The 23055-nt window shown below is 31.8% G+C and overlaps 3 protein-coding genes across 4 annotated transcripts; 2 read left to right on the top strand and 1 right to left on the bottom strand.

Moving 5' to 3' along the window:
• Positions 1 to 153: 153 nt before the first annotated feature.
• LOC126848475 (uncharacterized) lies at positions 154 to 16471 on the bottom strand. The gene is made up of 18 exons (XM_050589427.1): positions 15934 to 16471; positions 8668 to 8818; positions 8149 to 8381; positions 7713 to 7822; positions 7528 to 7633; positions 6999 to 7228; positions 6129 to 6513; positions 5640 to 6049; positions 4472 to 4778; positions 4165 to 4311; positions 3839 to 4087; positions 2416 to 3094; positions 2208 to 2340; positions 1944 to 2043; positions 968 to 1160; positions 728 to 875; positions 455 to 557; positions 154 to 381 (listed from the first exon to the last, which is right to left on the bottom strand). The coding sequence occupies exons 2-18, from the start codon at positions 8741 to 8743 to the stop codon at positions 322 to 324; spliced, it is 3669 nt and encodes a 1222-aa protein (XP_050445384.1). The 5' UTR covers positions 8744 to 8818; positions 15934 to 16471; the 3' UTR covers positions 154 to 321.
• Positions 10635 to 15195, top strand: LOC126848465 (F-actin-capping protein subunit alpha). The gene is made up of 3 exons (XM_050589411.1): positions 10635 to 11143; positions 11916 to 12165; positions 12234 to 15195. The coding sequence occupies exons 1-3, from the start codon at positions 10943 to 10945 to the stop codon at positions 12650 to 12652; spliced, it is 870 nt and encodes a 289-aa protein (XP_050445368.1). The 5' UTR covers positions 10635 to 10942; the 3' UTR covers positions 12653 to 15195.
• Positions 15566 to 22974, top strand: LOC126848448 (ecto-NOX disulfide-thiol exchanger 2). 2 transcript variants are annotated; one of them, XM_050589373.1, is made up of 10 exons: positions 15566 to 15960; positions 17673 to 17937; positions 18063 to 18649; positions 18734 to 18951; positions 19050 to 19244; positions 19378 to 19561; positions 20883 to 20989; positions 21802 to 21996; positions 22096 to 22405; positions 22572 to 22974. In XM_050589373.1, the coding sequence occupies exons 2-10, from the start codon at positions 17675 to 17677 to the stop codon at positions 22787 to 22789; spliced, it is 2277 nt and encodes a 758-aa protein (XP_050445330.1). In that variant the 5' UTR covers positions 15566 to 15960; positions 17673 to 17674; the 3' UTR covers positions 22790 to 22974. The 2 variants fall into 2 exon arrangements, with proteins under 2 accessions (XP_050445330.1, XP_050445329.1); XM_050589372.1 differs by lacking the exon at positions 15566 to 15960 and adding an exon at positions 16860 to 17049.
• Positions 22975 to 23055: the final 81 nt, after the last annotated feature.

Here is a 23055-nt window from a genome sequence, read left to right as displayed (position 1 = left end):
AGCACATTGCTAAAAAAAAAATGCAAAGCCTCTTATATTAATAATAATTTAAGTAATCTTAAAAAAATGCAAACTTTGTATTTTTCTTGAGCATTAATAATTCTATCAATGTTGCTCGATGTATCAATATAATTTAAGAAAGTACACATAATGTAGACAATCTAAAATAAATTTTTATTTGTAAATTTGATTAAAAATTTAATTTTCTTGACTAATTCAGACAAAACATTGATCTTTTGCATATGTGTGTGTGCGCGTGAACTTTAATTAGATGTAAATAATCTAGATGCTTATATAACATTCGTTTGTCACATTGCCATACTAAACGTTGTTAATATCCGGTAAACATTGTTGAATGGCATCAAAACCCGTCACAACGATCTATAATATAATAAACTTAGAGATTTAATAATCGATATTTAATAATGAGTAGTAATGATCCACTTGTATATACCTTCATCGTACCAATTTGTCTATTTCGGTCATCTTTGATTGGCAATGATATATGTGCGCTGCCATCACCAAGTGCATATTGTTTTATATTAAAAATTGCGTAACTAGAAAAGATCAGTTATCGAATATTAAGTATTATAAAATTATTACGTGCATATATAAGATTAAAATTATTTATCATATTCAAAAAAAGAACAAGTGAATATTTTTATGTATCGCTTTTACGCTACACTGCTGTAAAGATACTACAAATAAAATAAATCACAATACTCACCCAACCTCTTCACAGTCCTTAATATCGGTTTCTTCAGGTAATGGTTCGCTAATGATAATAAATTTGACAGTTGGACTTATAGATTCGGCTAACATCGAGCGTAATATATTTCTCTCTACAGGGTGTGTCTTTTCATCTATTTGAAATGCTAAAATCACAATTTTCTCTTTTATTTTCTTTTATTCTCTTATTCCTGCGATTAAAAAAACATTTCTCTTTATATAAAAATGATAGATTTACTTCTCTTAAAATTATAGAATATTTCTTGACTAGCTATTTCCGGCTTTGTCACAGAAATGGTTTCCATATTTTCGCCGCAATGTCCGAGGAAAGTATATTCCACATAAAGCAACTGTATCTCATCATCTTGCATGACAAAGCTTTTCTCCAGAAACTGTATACTCACTATTTCTATAGTTATTGTATTGTTTTGCTGAAAAAAGGCAAAAATAAAAAGTCAATTAATAATTACGTTAAATTACGCTATAATGTTACGCAGAATGTTACGTATATTTTGAAATCGATATACTTTTCAATATGGTTTTAGATATACCCTTTTGTATTAGAAGTGTGCTAGTATACAACGTTACTGTTCATTCATTAAAAACATCGTCAAAAATGTTGTGATGTTAATACCAATGATCTCAACGCAAAATTTACCTCATTTAATAAATAAATATTAATTTTAAATTAAATTTTTAAAAAATTATAAATTCTAGATTTGATTTTCATTAAATAACCAGACAGTAATATGTATTTTAGGTAGCTTTTATCGTACAAAGTTTTTGTTGGTAATCTAGCATCCTTCTCGCGAAGCATCTTAAGTTTAACTGAGCAAGTATAACTAAGGAACAGTCTCGTACGCTAGTGTCATGCTGGTTATCTTGCACGTCCATGTTTAACGACTTATCTCCTGCAAATATTTTTGGACGACTAGTTGAGTAAACGCTACTTTTATCGGCATACAAATGCATGAGTACGAAGACGTAATTAATTACTAATTATACTGGCAGAAATCAGCTGGCTCTTCTGCTTATATCTCTCCCAGTTTTTCCTCGAGATAATCTCGCCCAAGTCGCGCATCACGCTATCTTTTTCTTCGAGCACCCAAACGTCCTGAATACGACCGGAATCTCGATAATTTCCAGATCGAGCGTTTTCGTTATCTTTCATACAATCGCGAAAGTTTTTCATAAAATTGCGTAACGTATCTTACATTCTCCATTAAAGTCCTAAACTCCTTCACGCTTGCTGCGTCCCTCAGATTGCTTCTTTGCCTCTGGCTATTCCTATCCATAAGTGCGCCGAGATCTGGACTAATTAAAATCGTTTATATAATTTTTGTAATGCGTAAAGAGTTTATACAAAATACTATTTTTCTGTAAGATTTTCTCTTGTTATATATTGCAAAAAATGGCAAATTAAAAATGTGAATAAAAAGTGTAAAGAAAAAAAGGAGATAACAAAAAAGAAATCTTACGATCTTCTAGTTCTTCTATTCTCTTCAAATCTTTTGCTTCTGTCGTTGTCGGGTGAATTTAAATCTTCCTCATTATTCGTCTCCAAATAATTATAATCGTCCGAGTATTCAGTGTCATATTCAAAATCTGCGGCTTTAATAATCGCAGTTTCTCACATACACTTAAATTTGAATTAAAAATATATAAATCTTAATTGCATAAAATTACTTATGTCTAAGGGCGATCGAACTTGTAGGTCCTTTGTCTCTTTGCGTATCACGCTATCATTTAGATCCTGTTCCTTTAGAGTTTCATCCTTTACATCTTCATCTTTTAAATCTTTGTCTTTTAGATCTTCATCCTTTGGCCGGTGTATCTTTGGTATATCTTTGATCGTCGGTTCGTCGACCGAAGAAACAAAACGTTTCTCTGGCATGCCATTTATGTCCTTTTTTAACAAAGGCTCAGGGAAAATGTCTCGCAGCGATGTTATACCGCATTGCTTTTTAAAGGCTTCGACCATGTCGACGTTGCAGCTCAATCGGACCCAGAGCGATAGCTGACCAAAATTGACTCCAAAGAAGCAAGAAATGACGCTGTTCACAGGTACAACATAATGTAACTTATTCTGCGGATAATCAAGAATATCCCTGATAGAGACTTTTGCCCGGGCAAGTGTGGAGCTGGTATTGTTTCGGCGAACAATGTTCACTCGGAAGACTAGATACTCTGATAGTACGTTCTTGAAGAAAGAAAAGAGATCCGCTATACGATACACAGAAGATGAATTGAAGATCAGATTGGGGCACTTCATTTTCGGCGTGTAAGCGGTCTTTTCGCCCCAAATGTCCCAGCTTATGTAAATATGAAGATTACATATGTCTTCTTCTTCTGGAATTTTCGCAACCTAATGATTTCAAAACGCGAGTATAATAAAATTATTTTTTCAGTTTAAAAATATAGATGAAAGACTTTTATTATATATATATTATATATATATATATATATATATATATATATATATATATATATATATATTATATTTATATATATTATATATTTTTATAACTATATTTTTTTTCGGCTATCGACGGCTATCATCCTCCTATAATATTGGTTTAAACAATGCAGAAAAATAAAATTTTTTTAATCAACAAGCAAAATAAACATTAAAAATTAACTACGGCTGTAACAACATAAATGAAAAGTATTTTTAAAAAGCTCTATCATCGATAGCTAAAAAAACACAAACTAGTTATCTCAAAATCTATGGAACATATTACGATCATTTTAATCTCATTTAAAAGATTATTTAATTTTTTACAACTTTTATTTCGGTACTTTTTGTTGAAAAAATGCTTACTTTCCCTGATATTTGTAAAAATGTATAAAATAAATGTATAAAATGTATAAATGTAAAAATGTATAAAAAAAATGTATAAATGTTTAAAATAATGTGATTTCAGAGGTTTATAGGCGCTAACTTTTTAAGGAAGTATTTTTCGACCTATGTTTAAAGAAACTTTTTATTTAAAATTAAATTTTTTATAAAATCTCCAAATCTAACCGGAACGTTTGGTCACACCTTCTATATTACATTCTCATAAAGCTTCTTAGCAAACTTTTGTATCATTTTACTCGCGATACTAACCGATGTAGAAAGTTGCAGTCGCGAAATGTGAATCTCAATAAGACCTTGCCTATCAGTAATTAATAGAGGAAAGCATTCCGCCGGGCACAATGATAATTTCATACTGTCATCTAAACACTCGATGTTATAGGGTAAGATCTGCTCTTTTGCCAGCGACATCGGATCCTTCGCTTTGCGCAAGTGACACGTTAAATTACATCTAGAGTAGTGCGGCGTCAATCTCTTCAGTTTCTTTACAGTCTTTTCTGCCTAAACAGAAACCATTGACGCATTACGCTATTAAAGAAATTTACATTTTACCGAAGAAGCATCTTGCACTGGCTTACGTAGTCTTTACTGATATCGCGGTATGATTTCCTGTATTTCTCGTGAATCATAGGAACGAAATTAACATCAAGCGGATTTTTCCTCGATGAAACAGTATCTTTCATTAAGACAGTTGCAGATCTTTCACATGTAAAATTCCTGTTATTCTTGATATCATCGGCATTTCGTTGAGGTGCACGGCTCATACAATGACGATTAGAATCTAAAGTTCGCGTAATTTTTATTGCGGATACAATAGCGCTTGTCTTTTCGCTTCCGTACATATTGGTCAATGCATATGTTATAATTTCTGTCAATCGTTCTTACACAATTATTATTACCGAAATTTTTCACTGCATCTGAGCGAAGACAATTTTGCTTAATATCAGTAGTTATCACAGAAAGATTATTGTTATTAGCATCATTATTAATTAATGAATTCTTGGTCGTAGAAACATGATGGCTCGAAAATGTTCTTTCATCAGCATTACTAAACGACATATACTCTTGCAAAACTTCATATAGAATCAGAAATATTTGATTTAATGTTAAGTTCGAATTTTCCGCGAGCCTTTGTTGTGAATCCTCAGAATTCGATTCGTCACGAAGCAATTGAGAAGATATTTCTCCATCACTGTAATAAATATCTATGATAATATCGTGTATAATGATGTTTCAATCTTTTTATATAGTATTTTATATAGTATTAGAAAACATAAAAATTTACATAATGTAACATAAAAAAGTAACAAAATAAGAGTATATATAATACGCTATTTTATTTATAAATTGATGAACGTATTATTTATAAATTGATGAACATATAAAATGTCCTATATACTTTTCCAGAATGTTAAAAAACTTTTTTTTTATAATTCTTTTAACACAGAGTTTTCTGCGATACATAAATTATTGATTTCCCTATAATTTACAATACAACAAATACGAATTACAAAATGTTAATTATAGTTATTAAATCAAGAAAATAAACAAAAAAAGTTAAAAAATAAATATATCTACTCATTTAACATGTACATACACAAGCATTAACACAACTAACTATCACAATATCAAATATTTAACTAAATTTCTTTGTTAGATGCTTGCGTAAAATATATAGCATTTATTGCTATATATTTTGCCTGCATTTGAATTTATAAAATATATATTTGTTATTTGATGTTATACAAAAAAATTTCTATCTTACAATTTTTTAATTTTAGATAAAGAGGACTAGATATAATTATATGTTTGTTCCTATAAATCCAATATTCCAATGTTCTAATACTATTTACTACAATTTTATAACTTATATGAGATATCTAATATTTTAATATCGATGCTACATTATCATATATGATAATGTATTTACTTACATTTATAATAAGTTAGCGAAATTTTATCACTAAAGAAAATAATAACAAAATAAATGATTAAAAGTTTCTGTTAACAATTAGAATCACCGAACAATAGCTTCTCGAGAGGTACGACTTGCCTGTGCCTCTGAGATATATCCAAAATACCCGTATACTCTTTTTTCGGAGTCATCCTCGACGCATCTAGAGGTGTGTTAATCTGCGCCTGATCCAACAGCTTTAATATTTTTTCACGAGATAAAACATTTGTTTCCGGATTTGTTTTCCATTCTTGCAACGATACTTTTTTCTCATTTATTTCCTCTTCATTTCTCGTCATTGTACTCTGTTCTTTTATACTGGCAGTGATAATTATTGTCTGTACTGATTTATCCGTCAATTGCAAACTTTCTCGTGTGTTGCCGACAGATTTCTCTAGCTGCATAATTTTGTCATACATCTCACAACATTTCATGCATTGCTTTATGTCTGATGATAGTGTTAATTCTGAGTTTACATCGTCGCACTTTCTGTTTTGCTTATAAAAGGACTATAAATATCACAAAAGTGGAAATCATTCAAATACTATTTACCAACAATTTCTAAAACATATATACAAATATACTAACCGTTACTTGCACCGTCAAGGTATCTATATTTGTCTGCAATTCTTGAAGTTTCGCGAGTAATCGCTCATTTGTTGCCTTTAATGTTACAATATTAGCCTGTTCATTATTAAATGCTATTTTCAAGGATTGTTGATTCTGAGAATTTTCAGAAAGCTTTTTTCTTAATTCCATATTCTCGAATTCGACTTGACCATATTTCGAAGTAAGCGCAATAAGCTCATTATTATGTTGTTGCAATATCTTAATTTCGTTCATAAAATCCCGTATCTGTTCATCTTTCTCGCGTAAAGTGAGCTGTGAATTTTTCGCCTTTAACATCTGATTGTCAATTTCAGCTATGCGTGTCCTCTCTAACATAAGAACAGCCGCAATCTCTTGATTATTCCTGAAGAAATCATAAATTTTTAAATTAGAAACAACATATACATTTTGGACAAAAAATACTTTGATTATATTTAAATTTTAAATATACAATAAATATACAATATGTATATACATATATACATATATGTATGTATGTATATATGTATATATGTATATATGTATGTATATATATATATATATATATATATATATATATATATACATACATAATATACAATATATAATATTATTAGATCTAATAAATTTTTTATGTATGAAATTGAATAAATATTATGCATTTTTTCTCTAGTAAATCACGTTTCTTGTCACATATAATAATAATTTGAATATATATATATATATATATATATATATATATATATATATATTATATATTATAATGAAATGTATTTATTAGAGAAAATGCATAATATTTATTCAATTTCATACATAAAAAATTTATTAGATCTAATAATATTATATATTTGAGAGAATTAAAGAATAAACCTCGTCGTTCGTTCAAGAGTATTTTTCAAGTCGGTAATTTCATTGGTCAGCGTGGCGTTTTTCTCTTGGGCCATCATTAGTTTATCATTCAGTTGCTTCATCTGTCGCCAGACTCGTATATATTCTACATTTTCCGCTATCTTCTCCTTTTGAGTGTTAGTCGAAAGCTCTAGTCCTTTCTCTAACTCTGCTATACGATTTGCCATATCTTTCTTCTGCGCCTCCAATTTCTACGAAAAAAGGTTGGACACTAGGCGGAAATTATGGCGCATAACATATTAATAACGAGTAATTTTACATATTCGCGAGACTCTAAACACCTGGGTATAAAATCGCGAAGTAACTTATATGCGAGTATATTACATTTCTTTTGCTATTTTTGATCATCTATTATCCGGTATAAATTTATTTTATTTTATTTATTCAAAACATGTTTTATTTATTCAACTGTTAAATTAGGTAAATGAAAAAATATGGCAATAATTAAATGTGTGCAAATAATATTTCGAACTGTCAAATTCAGTTTTACCTCGATTTTAAGGATGTAATTTCGCATATCGTTATCATCGTCCCCTGCTCCAACGATACACTGACAAGACGGTACTCTCGTGCGAGTATTCTCACTTCGACACGTCCTAAAAAAAGTCGGTTTGATATTTCATTGTGCTGTAACAGTGAGTCACAGCATATATCTCATAGTATGTGTGTACTTACACGAACCCGGAAGACGATGGCCTAACGAGATTACGATTGCGCGATAACGATCTACCGTGTATCGTGTGACTCAACAATTGATTTTTCATCACGACGATTTTCTCCTTCAACTGAAACATTTAACAGAATATTCATTAAAAATATATTGTTAGCGCAAAAGTATTAAGTTTTTAAAGTTTCATATAAGTAAAAATATGCTATAACATTTGTATCAAAGGAAATTTAAAAATGATCTACTTCTTATCGTAATCTTTCATCTATATTCATTTCGTTAAAAAGTATAATTTGTGATAATATCTACACTATACTAATACAAATAATAGAGAAATCTATTAGAATTATATCACACAGAAGTAATATGATGTAATTTCAAAATGAGATTCTTCTAAACAGAAAAATTATATTCGCTATACAAAAGATATGTCATTATTTCTACCTTGGTATTTTCGAGTTCGAGTGCAGTCATTCTGTTTTTATCGACAACATCTAACGCTAATCCGCACCTTGGATTATTGGCTAGTCTAATTAGCTTTGTACCAAGTCGCTTAATCTTGTCTTCCTGGCAATTTAATAATTTCTTCAGATTGTTCGTCTCATCGAGTAAACGTAGATACTTGTCCTCTAACTGATAGCGATCGAGCTTACAAACGAGATGACGTTCCCTAGGATCTTTTATATTTTAAATATTATATATACTTATACATCATATAAATATTTAGTAAAAATAAAAGAAAAATTAAATATTATAAAAAAAGTATAAAATCGTATAAAATAAAAAATAGAAATTAAAATATATATAATGTATAATATTACAATCTTCTCCATATAAAATATTTATATCTTGCAAAAAAATGTATAAAAGATAAATCTATATAAATCAGAGAAAGACACAATTAGCTAATAGAGATTATATAATTTATGATAAACGTAAAAATGTATGTATACATATACAAACCTATCCCACAAATAATTGTATCCGCGATAGAGCCTTCCTTTACAGGCAAAATGTCACGATTCGGATCGTCTGCCATTTTCAATCAGAATTCTGACATGTAGACTGATCACTTAGAACTGATAAATATTTAAAACGTTAGCACATACGAACGCTGAAAAATTAATATAGAATTAATATTTATTCATAAAATGTGTTAATAAATAGATTGCTAAACAGAAAAAAAGATTATAATTTTGAAAAAAATAACACGACAGAGAAACAAATCTCTCTATAAATTATCGATATTATAGATTATAAATTATCATTCCTTCTTCTATAATCAGCATTATATTTATATAACACATATCTATCTCTCTTTCTTGTAAATTCTTTTTCTTACCAGAACAATGACTTTTTTTCCACACATTGTATTTATTTGCACACACAAAAATAATTAAATGTATTTTATCGATTTTAATCTATTCATGATTTGCGAATAAAAAAATTCGAGTAATCGACTTTACAATTCTCCGCTAATTTCGGTTTATATTATTTCGATTATTTTCAAAAATAATATCTAAAGTGATACGCAATTTTTAGTGTACACACACACATACACACAATAATAAATTAAAATTAATAAATAAAAGTATACTTATTAATATTTGTTATTATAAATAAACAATTTTTTACTTTCTTTCCGACAAAACTTCAAAAATATTGTACTGGGTAGCATTTGTGCAAATAGTATATGCAATATTTGGAATATTAATAGAAAGATATTAATATTAATATTAATGAAATATTAATAGATAGAAAAAAGTGATTGATTAAATAGAAGTATTATATTAAATAGTTTAAATCTTTATGTGCCATAAAATTATAATGTAATAGTCTCCACATTATATTTAAAAATTATAAATGCTAAAAACTATATAGGATGCGTGCAAGTAACAATAATTATCGCTGGTTATCGCTTTGACTGCCAGATTCGAGATTAAAATCCTACACACACATATGCATACATGGTTATCCAGAATTGCGTTCTGCCAAACTCTTGTATCTCTAAATATAAAGGACTTTCCCGAGAGCAAATAATGTGATTCATCCTCATTCGATCTCCACCCTGTATGAATCATCTCTCCGTATAAAGCCTTATTAAAAGTCGTAGAAAAAATATTGCGAAATAATAGAAAAAATTTAACATCCGATGAAAAATTATTGAGAGAAAAATGTATAGTTTCCGAAAAAATAAAGATTATATTCTTGACTCAAGGATCTTCATTAATATAAGAAATTATTTTATAATTGGCTTAACGATATCCTTTTTGTGCACTCGATTATATAATCGCATTTAAGAAAAAATTGCGATATATAATATCGAACATAATATTCAAAGTTTCCTCACTGTCGATCTGTAAAATTATTTGCACACCCTTTTTCCGAACAACCCGAGTGTATAATCATAGGATGTTACGCAAGAATAATCAATCCAGAAAATGAAAAAAGAGAAGAATAAAAACTATAATAAGAATAAAAAAGAGAATGAATAAAAATTATGCACAAAATATACACCTATAGCGATTAAATTAACAAGAAAGAAACTTGATATTTTAAATTAAATTGATTCAAAGACTATTACTTGATTAATAAGTAGTATTAATAATAGTATAATATTTAATATACTATTAATAAATACTATAAAAATATTATATCATTATTAATAATAAGTATTAAATAAATAATTTATACAATTATATTTAGTAGATATAAGTATTTAATATTATTAATAATAAAAATATATTATTTATTTATTAATATAATAAGTACATTAATTAACTTAACTGTTAATTTTAATTTTCGTAGTTTAATTTTTACATAACATCATTAAGTTGTATCATCACGAATATAACAATACGGCAGGTGGACGTTTTGAAGGAAATACAGCGCGGCCGCAAAGAAGAAAAGTCCGATGTGTACAGAAACTATGGAGATGCTTCGGGGGGAAGGAACCCGGAAAGAAAAGAAAAAAAGAAGAGAGAGAAAGAGATGCTACGATGAGTTGGTCGCATCACCACACCAGGTATGTACATACGTATACGAGGCGTTGCGAAGCGCCACTGCGAGCGGCACCACGAGACGCTGAACCAAAAAGAAAGAGAGAGAGAGAGAGAGAGAGAGAGAAAAGAGATCCAGCACAACCTGACCTGTCCGTGACCACCGCACCGTACCGTACCCTCGCTTTTGACATCAGCGGCGGTGGCGGCGGAGTGTGCGTGCCAGTGGGAAAGGTAAGATGGCGGCGGACGGAGATGCGGCGATTCCGGACCAGGAAAAAGTGCGAATAGTCTCGGATTTTATATTGCACTCGCCGCCAGGCGAGTTCAACGAGGTGTTCAACGACGTAAGGGTTCTGCTCAACAACGACAACCTGTTGAAGGAGGGCGCGTCCGGGGCCTTCGCGCAATACAACAAGGACCAGCTCACGCCTGTTAAGGTATCGTCGTCGTCGTCGTCGTCATCGTCGTCATCATCTTCATCGTCGACGTCGACGTTGTCGTCGTCGTCGTCGTCGTCGTCGTTATCATTGTCATCATCGTCGTCATCATTAACGTCAGACACGCGATGTTTCTTCCTCCCGGAGTATGAGATCCGCGAGTTCGCGCCCTCGTCGCGTACTTTCGCTTACTCGCCCTCCTTTTTTCAAGTGTTTCGTTTTCCAAAATGCGCGATTACGATGTCTTTATTTTCTCACTTTCTGCTTCGCATTAACGTGTTCACTGGGATTTATACAGGTGACCTTGGCTTTGACCCGAGGCACCGATACGCGACCGGTATTTCCTCTGCAGTTCTCGCGCTTCACCGGTTCGGATATTTAATATTTTCATGTTAGAAATCCTATTGATCATAAAGTGATGAGAAACCATTGCAACAAGTAGCAAGTTTGCAATGTTTGTTAATATATGAACAAAAATCTTTTCTTGCTTACAATAGTACTACTTTGATATACTTACATCTTGCAATTCGGCTAAAGTCAGGCACTGCCTGTCTAAGAGCAATGTTGCAATATTTTTTATCTTTCTTGTGAATAATTTGTTCCACAATATTAAGAATACATTAAGATTATATCAATATTATATGATTATATTAATATATTTTCTATATCAAATCATAAATGCTGACAAAACTTTCAATGCATTGAATAACACATATAAAATCAACGTAAACTAAATTAAATATTACAATTCTATTTTTTTCCTTACATACAGATAGAGGGAAGTGACCATCCAGCGCTTATAACAGAACACAATGACTTGGGTTCTCAGAGGTTTTATGATGCACGGAGTAAGCAAAGTTTCAAATATGATCACTTGAGGAAGGAGGCGCAAGATTATGAACCTTATGAACCAGATCCTATAGCGGAGCCTTGGAGATCAGCTTTTCAAGATGAAATAACGAATTATACTCAAAGTCATTATAGACACGGCGCCTGCTCAGTTTTTGGCAAATCTTTTGGAGGTAACTACTATTTTGTTCGAATAATTGCCTAAACGTGGACGCGAAAAATAACATTAATTTTTATATAGGAAACGTCACGCTAACGGCATGCATAGAAGATCATCAGTTTCAACCTAAAAATTTTTGGAACGGTCGCTGGCGTTCGGTATGGACTGTAAGTTTTACTCCAAATTCGGGAAACGCCGAATTGAGAGGTAGCCTCAAAGTACAAGTCCATTATTATGAAGATGGAAATGTACAATTGGTTAGTAGCAAAGAAGTAAAGGAGAGCCTGCCCATCTCCAACGAGAAACAGACAGCGAAAGATTTGATACGATTTGTCGAAGAATCCGAAAATGATTATCAAACGGCAATTTCGGAAAATTATCAAACAATGTCCGACACCACCTTTAAGGCGCTGCGAAGACAACTGCCGGTAATGCGAACGAAAATCGACTGGAACAAAATTGTATCGTACAGTATTGGCAAAGAGCTTAAAAGTCAATAGAAATAGATTTTTTTATATATAATAATAATAATAATAATAATAAAAGAAATAATTAAAAAAAAAAGAGAAGAAAAGCGCATTTTGCTGCATGAGTGAAGTCTGGACGTGTGATGTGCATGGGAGCAAACTATAACAATACTAAGTAACGTCTGATTAGAGAGATATTTCGACTCATGCATACCACTCAAGGTTCTCGACTCTATATTGTATGTTACAAGAAGCAATAAAAAAAAGATTAACACTTTTGGCATTGTTAATTGTGTAAAAGAAATTAATTGAAATTATTTTTCTCCAAATTTTTACAAGTTCGGCATGAAGTAATCTAACATTGAATGGCTTGATATAAACATGCATTATTTCTATAAATATGATGATTGTAAAATATAGGATCAGTATTCACAACAATGGAATCTTTGTATAAATGTTTCTTCGCTTTAATTCTGATCATCTTTTTTAAAACTATATCCATGATATTCGCATTATGCAGCATAGCGCAAGATATAATCTTTAACTTCAGATGGACATAAAAACGATTAATAATTATCGAAATAAAAGAAATATTTACTATTTATAATGGGGTAATGGGAATCCTTGCTCTTACGTTAAGTGATCGAACTGAAGTTGAATTCAATGTGTTGAATAGCTTGAAATTTGTGAAACACGAATAGCAAAAATAAATTTAAGCTATAATTATATAGTTGTGAAGTAATGAACAGATGCTGGAAGAAAGGATGCAGTTTTTCAACTTTGACATAAAACTTGTAAATTCCTATAAATTTTATCAAAAATATAATAATGTCAGTGATATCTCTTTGATAATGTTCATTTATATTTTAACTTACATATTCGTTTTTTCTTGGAAGAATTTATCGCAAATACAACAAAAATTAGTATACAATATTATATATATTCACTGAGGTTATTATTTTATTGATAATCTTATCGCTATACAATTACATCAATCTAGCACAATTTATCTGTCATTTGGCAGTTCACCCTGACTCAAAGCAAAATAGTTTCTATCATTCTATCATTGAATCAAATATTAAAATTTGCATAATGTGTTATTTACATTTTATGAACATAATTATGGATCACAAAAAGTCTACGATAAATACATGATATATGTAAAAAAAGAATAAGTTTTTTACAGATGTGCAATTAAAATAGCGAAATTAATAGTTCATGTTGGGTATAAGAGAAATATTTCTTTAGATTCTCATTTTAAAAAAAGACAAATTATTTGTAATCCTTAAGATTTAGATCACTTAAAATGACGTGATGACATTTCGTGTATTTGAAAATTTGGAAAGACTATATACATATACATTACAATCATTAAATTATTTGTCGATACAATATGCTGGGGCCATGGGTGATGTCAACCGCATAATATATCAAATGTAATACAAAGACATTAGATGTGTCTATTTATAATTTGTCGGTATCGAACACACCGTTAAGTATTCATTATCGCATTCAATACGCATAAAGTACGAAAAACAAGGAAACATAACTCTTAACAGATATTGGTGGGCAAGGCCTACTATTTTTATCCAACTTTATATTTCACATATAAAAGTATAAGTCTATATACATTTTTGTTAAAATGTATATTGTTTTATAATAAGTATGTCTATTATATATAATGGATACGTTACAAAGTTTAAATATGAACTACTGAATGAAATAAATGTTGATCATTGCGCAATTTGGTTTCTAAATTGCATTAAAGTATGTCACCCCGTCGCGAAAGAATCATTCAAATTTACAAGCAGAAGCGGGAAGTCTCTTGGTGCTATCGCTTACTACACATTACACAGCCAGACATTGTATGCAGAAACGAAAACTAACAAAGTACATAATACATTGTACATTGTAGAATGTAGCCTATAGCCTGCTGGAGCCTTAATCTGTTCACTTTATGTTGGGGGAATAGGGATGGGGACAATGAAGATTGGGTCTTGAGGGAATACTATGTATATATGTTATTTGGATGAATGAATGCGACAACCATCATTTGACTCTTAATGCAATAGGATTCGAAACATGTGTGTAATATTATTTGTACTTTGTAAGTTACATCGTAATTCAAGGCATCATCTTTACTGCAGCTGCAGTAAAATTCTTGAAAGAGGAAAGGAAAACGAAAAGAGATTCTTGCCATTGATACTTAAGGATTCAGTTAAACAAGAGTATGTATGGATAAAATACAATAAAACGTTTGTTAGCATGCAAGGCGCGCAATAACGAAGTTATTCATGTAAATACAAGCTCACATATGCTACTCAAGTCTCATTGTTTGTATTACGTATGTAAGTTACAAAATGGAGCACGTTGAGATATGTTTCGAATCTTGTCAAAACTCCATACGACATAGTTGCCTACGATATTGAAAACTAGGTATTACCTGCAATCGAATGTATCGTAACATAACAAAACGCATGTCCTTATGTAAAAAATTAAACACAGAATACATTTATCAGTTAAATTATGTATTATTGAATGTTATGATTGATTAAATAAAGTGATATGACACTTTATATTTGAGCTTTTAAGTATAAAAATTATTCTATAATTCTTTCAAAATATAATTTAGACTATTAATTGTTGCCAATTGCCACACTGTATATAGACATATATGTCTATACATTTTTCATATTTAAAATAATTGATTACTCAATTTAGCTTATATAGCTCAATAGAATTTACGAATTTAAAAGAATTTTAATACATGACATAATAATTTACATGACATTTATTTAAACTATATTATTTAGATGTCTGTTAATATAAATTTCATACTAAACGAAAAAACTATATAGAATGTGTAGGAAAATAAAACGAATTTTAAGAGAAGTTTTCAAAGTTCAAAAGTTTAGAGAGAATCTTTTACACAAACTTCTTTGTATCTTTATTTCTTTCTATCTCTAATAAGCGATATATATTATTATAAGAGAATCTGTATTAACCAAATTAATCTATTATCATAATGGTTAGAATGTAACAAATTTACAAAGATTATATCTACATATTATGACATAAATATAAATTAAACAAATTTAATTAATGTAGCGTACGCTTCTTTAATACAATTTATTTACACGATAAGGATGAGAAATGTGTAGGTATCTTTGTTTTCGTTATTATTACGTGTTGTTTTCATGTATTCATATCTACTGGATGATATCTACTTGATGAACAAACATACTACTGTGAGATGTGTACACCAAACAAACGTGTCATAATTTAAAGATCTGTGAAAAAATAGAAGAACGTACCTTGTGCTAGACATTGTTATACTTAATGTAAGTTAAATATACGAAAAATAAATATACAAGCACATAATTGCACGATAAAGCATCACAAAGACGCCTTGACATTCATAAAATCAGCCATCTATGTTTATACCATCAGCCATTGTTAAAATGGCAACGGAGCAGCAGGTGATTGCTCTTTTTAGCTGCACTTATGTACACATTTTCTCTACTAAAACAAAAGTAAATATTACAAGTACCTTTTTGTTTTGGAATTTTCTTTCAATCTCTATTTTTAGATTAGATATTCATTAATAGATATTCGTTCTTTTGTTAGAAATAGTATCACGATAATTTTTCTACAGTTAAATTTTTACGTTCTTTATATTAGCGGATTTATTTTTATCTGAAATAAATTTCAGTTTACAGAAAAATCACGTCTCAATATAGAGAGATATACAAAATAAGGAAAATCTATAATATAGATATATTTTTCGGAATAAGGGCAAACGAAAGAAAACAGCTGAGCAAAGACTGAAATATATATAAAAGCATCTTCATTAATATTAGTTTATCAAACGTAATCAGATCGACAGTGTTGTATCATGTACATTAGCATTGTTTAATTTGTAAAAAAAAAAAAGAAAATAAATCAAGAAAATTTCTACATATTTTAATCCAAATCAAGAAGTCAGATATATTTTTTCGATAATAAAACAACAGCTGGATGAGATAAAATAATTGTATGATTTAAATAACTCATATAATTATCTTCAAAATTGGGCTCACTATAGTCACGAAAATTTTCCCAGAGCCAGCGGTCTTTAATAGAATCTTGTCGGTGTAAGGACATAATAGGCCAACACGTGACATTGCAGATTGCAAATGATGCAAGACGATGGTAGTGTCATCTGTCATATGCACCGGCACTATCACCGCGTTATATGATTACATACGATTACAGCCACTCTGTTGTATATCCATCTCCGCCATCTCCGACTTCGACGACAACGAGCAGAATATTCTTCGCGGTAGTTTATCCCCTTGTTATCTTGTCTCCTGAACAGAATTAGGAGATTATTTCACAAGAAATGGCTTATAATTTTCCCGGGGTACCAGCAACCGCTATGCCACCCATGGGTGAGGCTGATTAATTCTCTAACCATCTAGTATCTGTCTTCTACAAAAATAACGACGATTATTTACACATAATTCTAAAATAGAAGATCAGAAGAGTTAACTGGAGTATAGCTATAATTTTTCTGGATGAGAATATTTAAATATTACAGGAATATTAATAAAAAAATATGTATTTGTGTCATATATGTCTATGGCTTGTTATAAGATGTAGTTATATGACTATAACTATAGCTATTTCAGAGTTATTAGAATCGAAAGTTATAGTTATAAGAAGCGAAAAAACTTAAAACTGGAGATTGAAGAAGGCATCGTAATACTGAAGATATTTCTAGATCACTGAGAGGTTTCAGACATAGTTTTAAAACTAAAATGCTTATCGATATACAAAATTATTTATAAAATGGATAAGATAATTATAAAGAAAAAAAAAAATATATATATATATATAAATTTATAACAATAAAATCTTATATACATATGGTTTAACAATATAAATATAAAATTAAGAATTTTGTTACAATAATAAACTTAAGGCAATTTTACAATTGAAATAAATCATTTAAATAGATCACTCAAAATATCATTCTGTATATTTTTATGTTACAATGTTACATAATTTATAGGTATGGGACCAATAGGTCCATTGGGCCCTATAGCAGGACCACAAAGCTTTATGGAGCTTGCAGGTCAAGGATTCCCACCGCTGCCACCACCACCCATACCACTGCCTGGAATGAATGACTCACCTCTAGAGTTTACCACAAATAAGAATCAACCGCCGATAGTACGAGAAACTTCAGATGACAGTAGCGACAGAAGAAGCGATAAGAATGATAGAAGAGATCGGGAGAATAGGGATAGTCGCGATACACGAGATAACAATAGAAGGTAATATCTAATTTTATCAAGTATTCTATTATATAAAAAGATGATAAACTGAATAATTTTAAGCTATACAAACTTTACAAAATATATCTGTAACTCTAATTATAATTCATGTTATCTTGCAAAAGGTCAAGGAGTGAACGCAGTGATAGACGCGATAGAGATCGGGAAAGGAGGGAGGAAAGAAACGAACGAGACAGAAGAGACGACCGAAGAATCGAGGAGAGAAACAGCACAAATTCCTCCAAGAATAATAATAATCACTCCAACAACTCGAGCAACAACGAAGTTTTATCGTCGACGAATACGAATAATACGCCAAGTATCGGCACGCAGATGGAATCCGCCGGTGTCTGGGGAATGGGAGTGGGTTATCCCATGATGGGCATGAGTCCTATGGGACCAATGGCACCAATGATGAGTGAAATGACACTGGGTCCGCACATGAGTCACACGCACGGCTACAATCCAATGGGTATGAGCATGATGTCGCATGATGGCAGTATGATAGGCGCACAGATACTTAATGCCGAGCAAATAATGACGGACGCGGCGCAAATAATGACTGCAAGCTTGCCACCGCCACCGACAACGCCTCAAGGTACTAAAGAGATCGTACATTGTAAGAGTTGTGTGCTTTTCCCGCCGAATCCGAACGCCCCACCGCCCACCACGCGTGAAAGGCCACCAGGATGTAGAACAATTTTTGTCGGAGGTAAATATTATTATGCGTTGAATATAATAATATAATTAGTCTGAAACGCATAGATTTTTTAAATAAATATGGTATTTTACCTAGGTTTACCGGAAAACATTACCGAAGCTATAATACAAGAGATATTTGAACGTTGTGGGGAAATAACTACCTTGCGTCTTTCTAAAAAGAATTTCTGTCACATACGTTTCGTATTAGAAGCCAGTGTCGATGCAGCGATATATTTATCTGGTTATAGAGTAAGAATAGGATCTAGTGGGGAACCCGCAAATACTGGTAGACTTCATGTAGATTTTGCACAGGTTTGTTATCTGTTAAAAATTATTTCTTAATGTGTAATTGCCAATGTTATGATAATCTATTTATCTACTAACTTGCATAATTATCTACTAACTTTTAGGCTAGAGATGATCAATATGAATGGGAATGCAGACAGCGACAACTGCAAAGGGAACAACGCCATAGAGAAAGAGTGGAAAAGGAGAGACAAAGACCGCCATCGAGTCCGCCACCGGTAGTACATTACACGGACCACGAAGCATCCAATATCTGCGAAAAAATTAAACAAGATGACACGTTTATGAAAGCAGTACAAGTGAGTATTTATTAAACAATAAAGATAAATAAATAAACAACAAAAATGCTAAACAATTTTTTTTTTTTCATTTTGCAATTATGTTCATAGATAATTCTCTGTATTTTTTATAATATATAAATGGTTTTCGCAGGTCGTTGTAACATGGTTAGAACGAGGAGATTGCACCAAGCGTAATGCCAATACCTTTTACTCGATGATACAATCGACGAACTCTCATGTGCGTCGGCTTCTAACGGAGAAAGCTTCATATGAGGAAGAATTGCAGAAGGCCAAGGAATTGATGAAGGGAAGAATGCAAGGACTTCTCATACAATGTACGTTTACATACTTTCTTATTCTGTCTTCAAGACAGCTCTATACTATCGTACATATTTCGTGTGCGCTAAGAAAATCCGCATTGGCTGGTAAGTTCATTTTGGTATATAAATAGGCCCAATGAAGAAATCATCTGTCCTTATTTGGATATAGCAAATGCAACAAAAACCTCATAATTATCTCGTTCGTGATAGTGTAAAAGTAATGACAGTGATATCACTACATTCTTCACACTGTATGAAAATCTTTGTGCCACAAATCGAGTATCGATAATAAGCAGAGATTTTTCTTACGAAGGTATGTGTTATACATCGTCACGTGATAATTAAGAGTAACAATTCATGACATTAAGGTATGGCAACCAATTCTAATCAGGTATCAAAACATCAAATCTCGAATTTTAAGCTTGTCGATCTCGACGTATGATATTCCAAAGAACGGCTTTTGCATATCAAGTGATACGCTTGACAAAAAATTATATAACTTTTGATATACAACAAATTATTTCTCTATCTCGTAACTAACTTTTGCAATCTCTCAAGTGTATCATAGCGAGTTCGTTATATATGAATTCTGTTTGTGGTCAATGCACGATTGGAGGCGACTCGGTAGGAAGGATCAGGGATAGTAGGCGAGGATAAGGTGGGTGAAAAATCCTATCTTCTCGGACTTAGGATCCAACAAAACTGACGAACAAAGGCAGTTTATCGCAAATTCTATCTCAATAGAAGCCATAGTGTACTTGAAAGTTGCATGCTTGACAATGCTAAGAAATAAGGGTGATGGGCTGGATATCTGTTGTGTTAAGAAATTATTTTGAACCGCAAGATCTATTTTTGTATAATTCTTTTTATCGAATTCACATATGCATAAATTATATAATATTGTATTAAACAAGTAGGAGATCAAAATGTGTTGACTCTTGTTCAAAATAATTCTTAACATCGGAAATCCAGGAATTGCAAGTCTTCTGGGGTTACATTATCTGCAGTAAGGTGGAAAGACGAACAATGAGAATGGAATTGGTGACTACATTAGATTAAATGCGGCACAATCTACATGAGACTCTGTGAGACTATTCGTAGCTGTATCACAATACATATAAAAATACGCTCGTTAATAAAGATGGAAGATACTGTTTTGTTCATCGAGAGGAATGTCACAATAACTAAAATGTTTACAAACATGACAAGAAAGCGCGTAAAGAGAGTACTAGAAAGCATAGACGAAACTACCAACCTTAGAGTTTCAAGCAAAAGGTATACAACGGTGGATTTGTTGTGTTTTTTGTATGCAAACATGCGACCATGTCATCAACAGTCAGTCAGATCGAACGAGTCTTTACTGCGGCCAGCCACAAGAAGGTCTGGGATCACTTCACTAAGGCGCAACGGAAGAACATCGAAATGTGGAAGAAGCAATCCTCGGTATGTATGTAATGCACAATGCTGGTAGCGTGTCTCTTCTCCTTCCTTTTCTTATCTATTTAACTTGAAGCAATCTCAGAGTCTATCGCAATATGCTCCTACGCGCGTTTTGCATGATCACCTCCAAACATGCTCGTTTTGCAAATTCTATTTCTAAGATATATACAGGTAAGTGCGATAATTGAGAGAGAGTCAAATTTTCGCCTGCGAAAAAGAAAACGGTCAGACACCTCGCTTTTCTTCGTGCGTTTATAATTCGGTACTTTATCGTGGAATGCCGCGACAGTAAATGGCAGATAAATCCTGTCAGCAACGCGCACAACATTAAGAACACAGCGTATGGAACAGAAGGTAATGCGAGATTAACACTTCCGAAGAAAAGCAACTACAGACTATCAGACAGCATGGATTCGCCTCATTTTCCCGAACAGTATTACTCAATATACAATACTTCTACTATTTCTGTACTTCAGAGCTGCATCTCTGCTTCTTAAGTTCAGGTAAGCTAAAAGCGTTCCAAAGAGGCCCAAGTCCTGGAAATGCTTGATGAAAAACTGAAAAAAAATTGTATTATTATATTGCTTCATGTGTCTCAACTCTGAATTACAGAAATTGACTATGTAACATAAAAAAAGAGAGAGATTAGTAGTATAATATATATATACAAATCATAGAGCCAATCACGTTTAGGGATGTATATTTAAAAATACTATTGTTGGATATAGGAAACTACATACTTTGCATGCATTTGTGTGAAAAAGCGATGCCTGTAGATCGATGCACTTTGTAATTTTTACTGTTCGTAATGACAGGAAATAAAAGCTGTGCAACTGGAAGATAGTCTAATTGAAGGCGAGGGCGAAATGGACGTATCGGATTCGGAAGAAGAGCCGCAACGTAAGAAAATACGTAATCAGTCTGACAGCAACGAGGACATCGAAAGACTGCAAAGTCTCAAAGAGGAGAACGATAGTCTGAGATGCCAGCTGGAAGCATACAAAAACGAAGTGCGTGTTATTTACATTGTTAACAATGAACATTAACAAAGCCTAACAGGAACAGTGATTAAAAAAAATGTACATAAAATTTAAATTTAAATCTCGTAGGTGGATCTCTTGAAATCTGAAACGAAAGCAGAATTAGAGGCGAAGGAGAAGCAAATGAAAATGCTGCAACAAACATTGAAAGGCATGCAGGAGCAGCTGATGCAGTCGCGTAAACAACAAGCACAGGACGATCAGAAGATCAAGGACTTGACCATCAAGTTGAATGCTACAAAAAAAGAAGAACCTAGGGAGAGTGAGATTATCACTCTCGACAAAGACGACGATATAAGCGAGGAACCGCGTATGCCGAAGCAACATATTCTTGCATCCAGTTTTATACAAGTCACTCAAAAAGATGCCAAACTCATCGGTAAATATATTCACAATTTTGATGGGAAAAGATTGTTTCAATAACATGAAAAAACTTAGAAATGAGTAAAGAAAACAGTTTTTCGATGCCTTTGTAATATTAATTGATTAGATTTTTTATTAATTATGATTAATAATGATTTTTGTTAATGTATGATATATTATAGGACTCATAGCAACGTTTCTACATATCCATCCGTTCGGCGCGAGCGTGGATTATCTGTGGTCTTATCTGCAAAAAATGGAGCCTGGCATTAAGCCTAATGAAGTCGAAGTTTTAATGCAGCGTTTTCCACAAGTCTTCAAACAGGAATTGTTCGGCATTGGTGCGAATATGGAAAGACGCTGGCAGTTTTCAGGTTTTAACGTTTATCGCACTCATTGATTGAATCTAGACAATTGAATATGTAAAAATTGTGAAAGTAATATTTGTCTCATTGTTCCTTTCTTAGCATTATTATGCGCAATGCGATTCGCGAGTGCAATTGAGATTTATCAGTGATAAATGTATTGAAACGACGAACAGAATATATTGTCGTGAATTAATAAAGTATCTTTATCAATTCTTAATTTTTGAAGTTTATTAATTTCGAGCATTGCCATAATTTACAATTGATAATTTTTATCTTGATTATCTTTTGCTGAAATTTG

This window comes from Cataglyphis hispanica, chromosome 3, assembly GCF_021464435.1.
Source record: "Cataglyphis hispanica isolate Lineage 1 chromosome 3, ULB_Chis1_1.0, whole genome shotgun sequence".
NCBI lineage: Eukaryota > Metazoa > Arthropoda > Insecta > Hymenoptera > Formicidae > Cataglyphis > Cataglyphis hispanica.
This window is presented reverse-complemented; position numbering and strand designations above follow the sequence as displayed.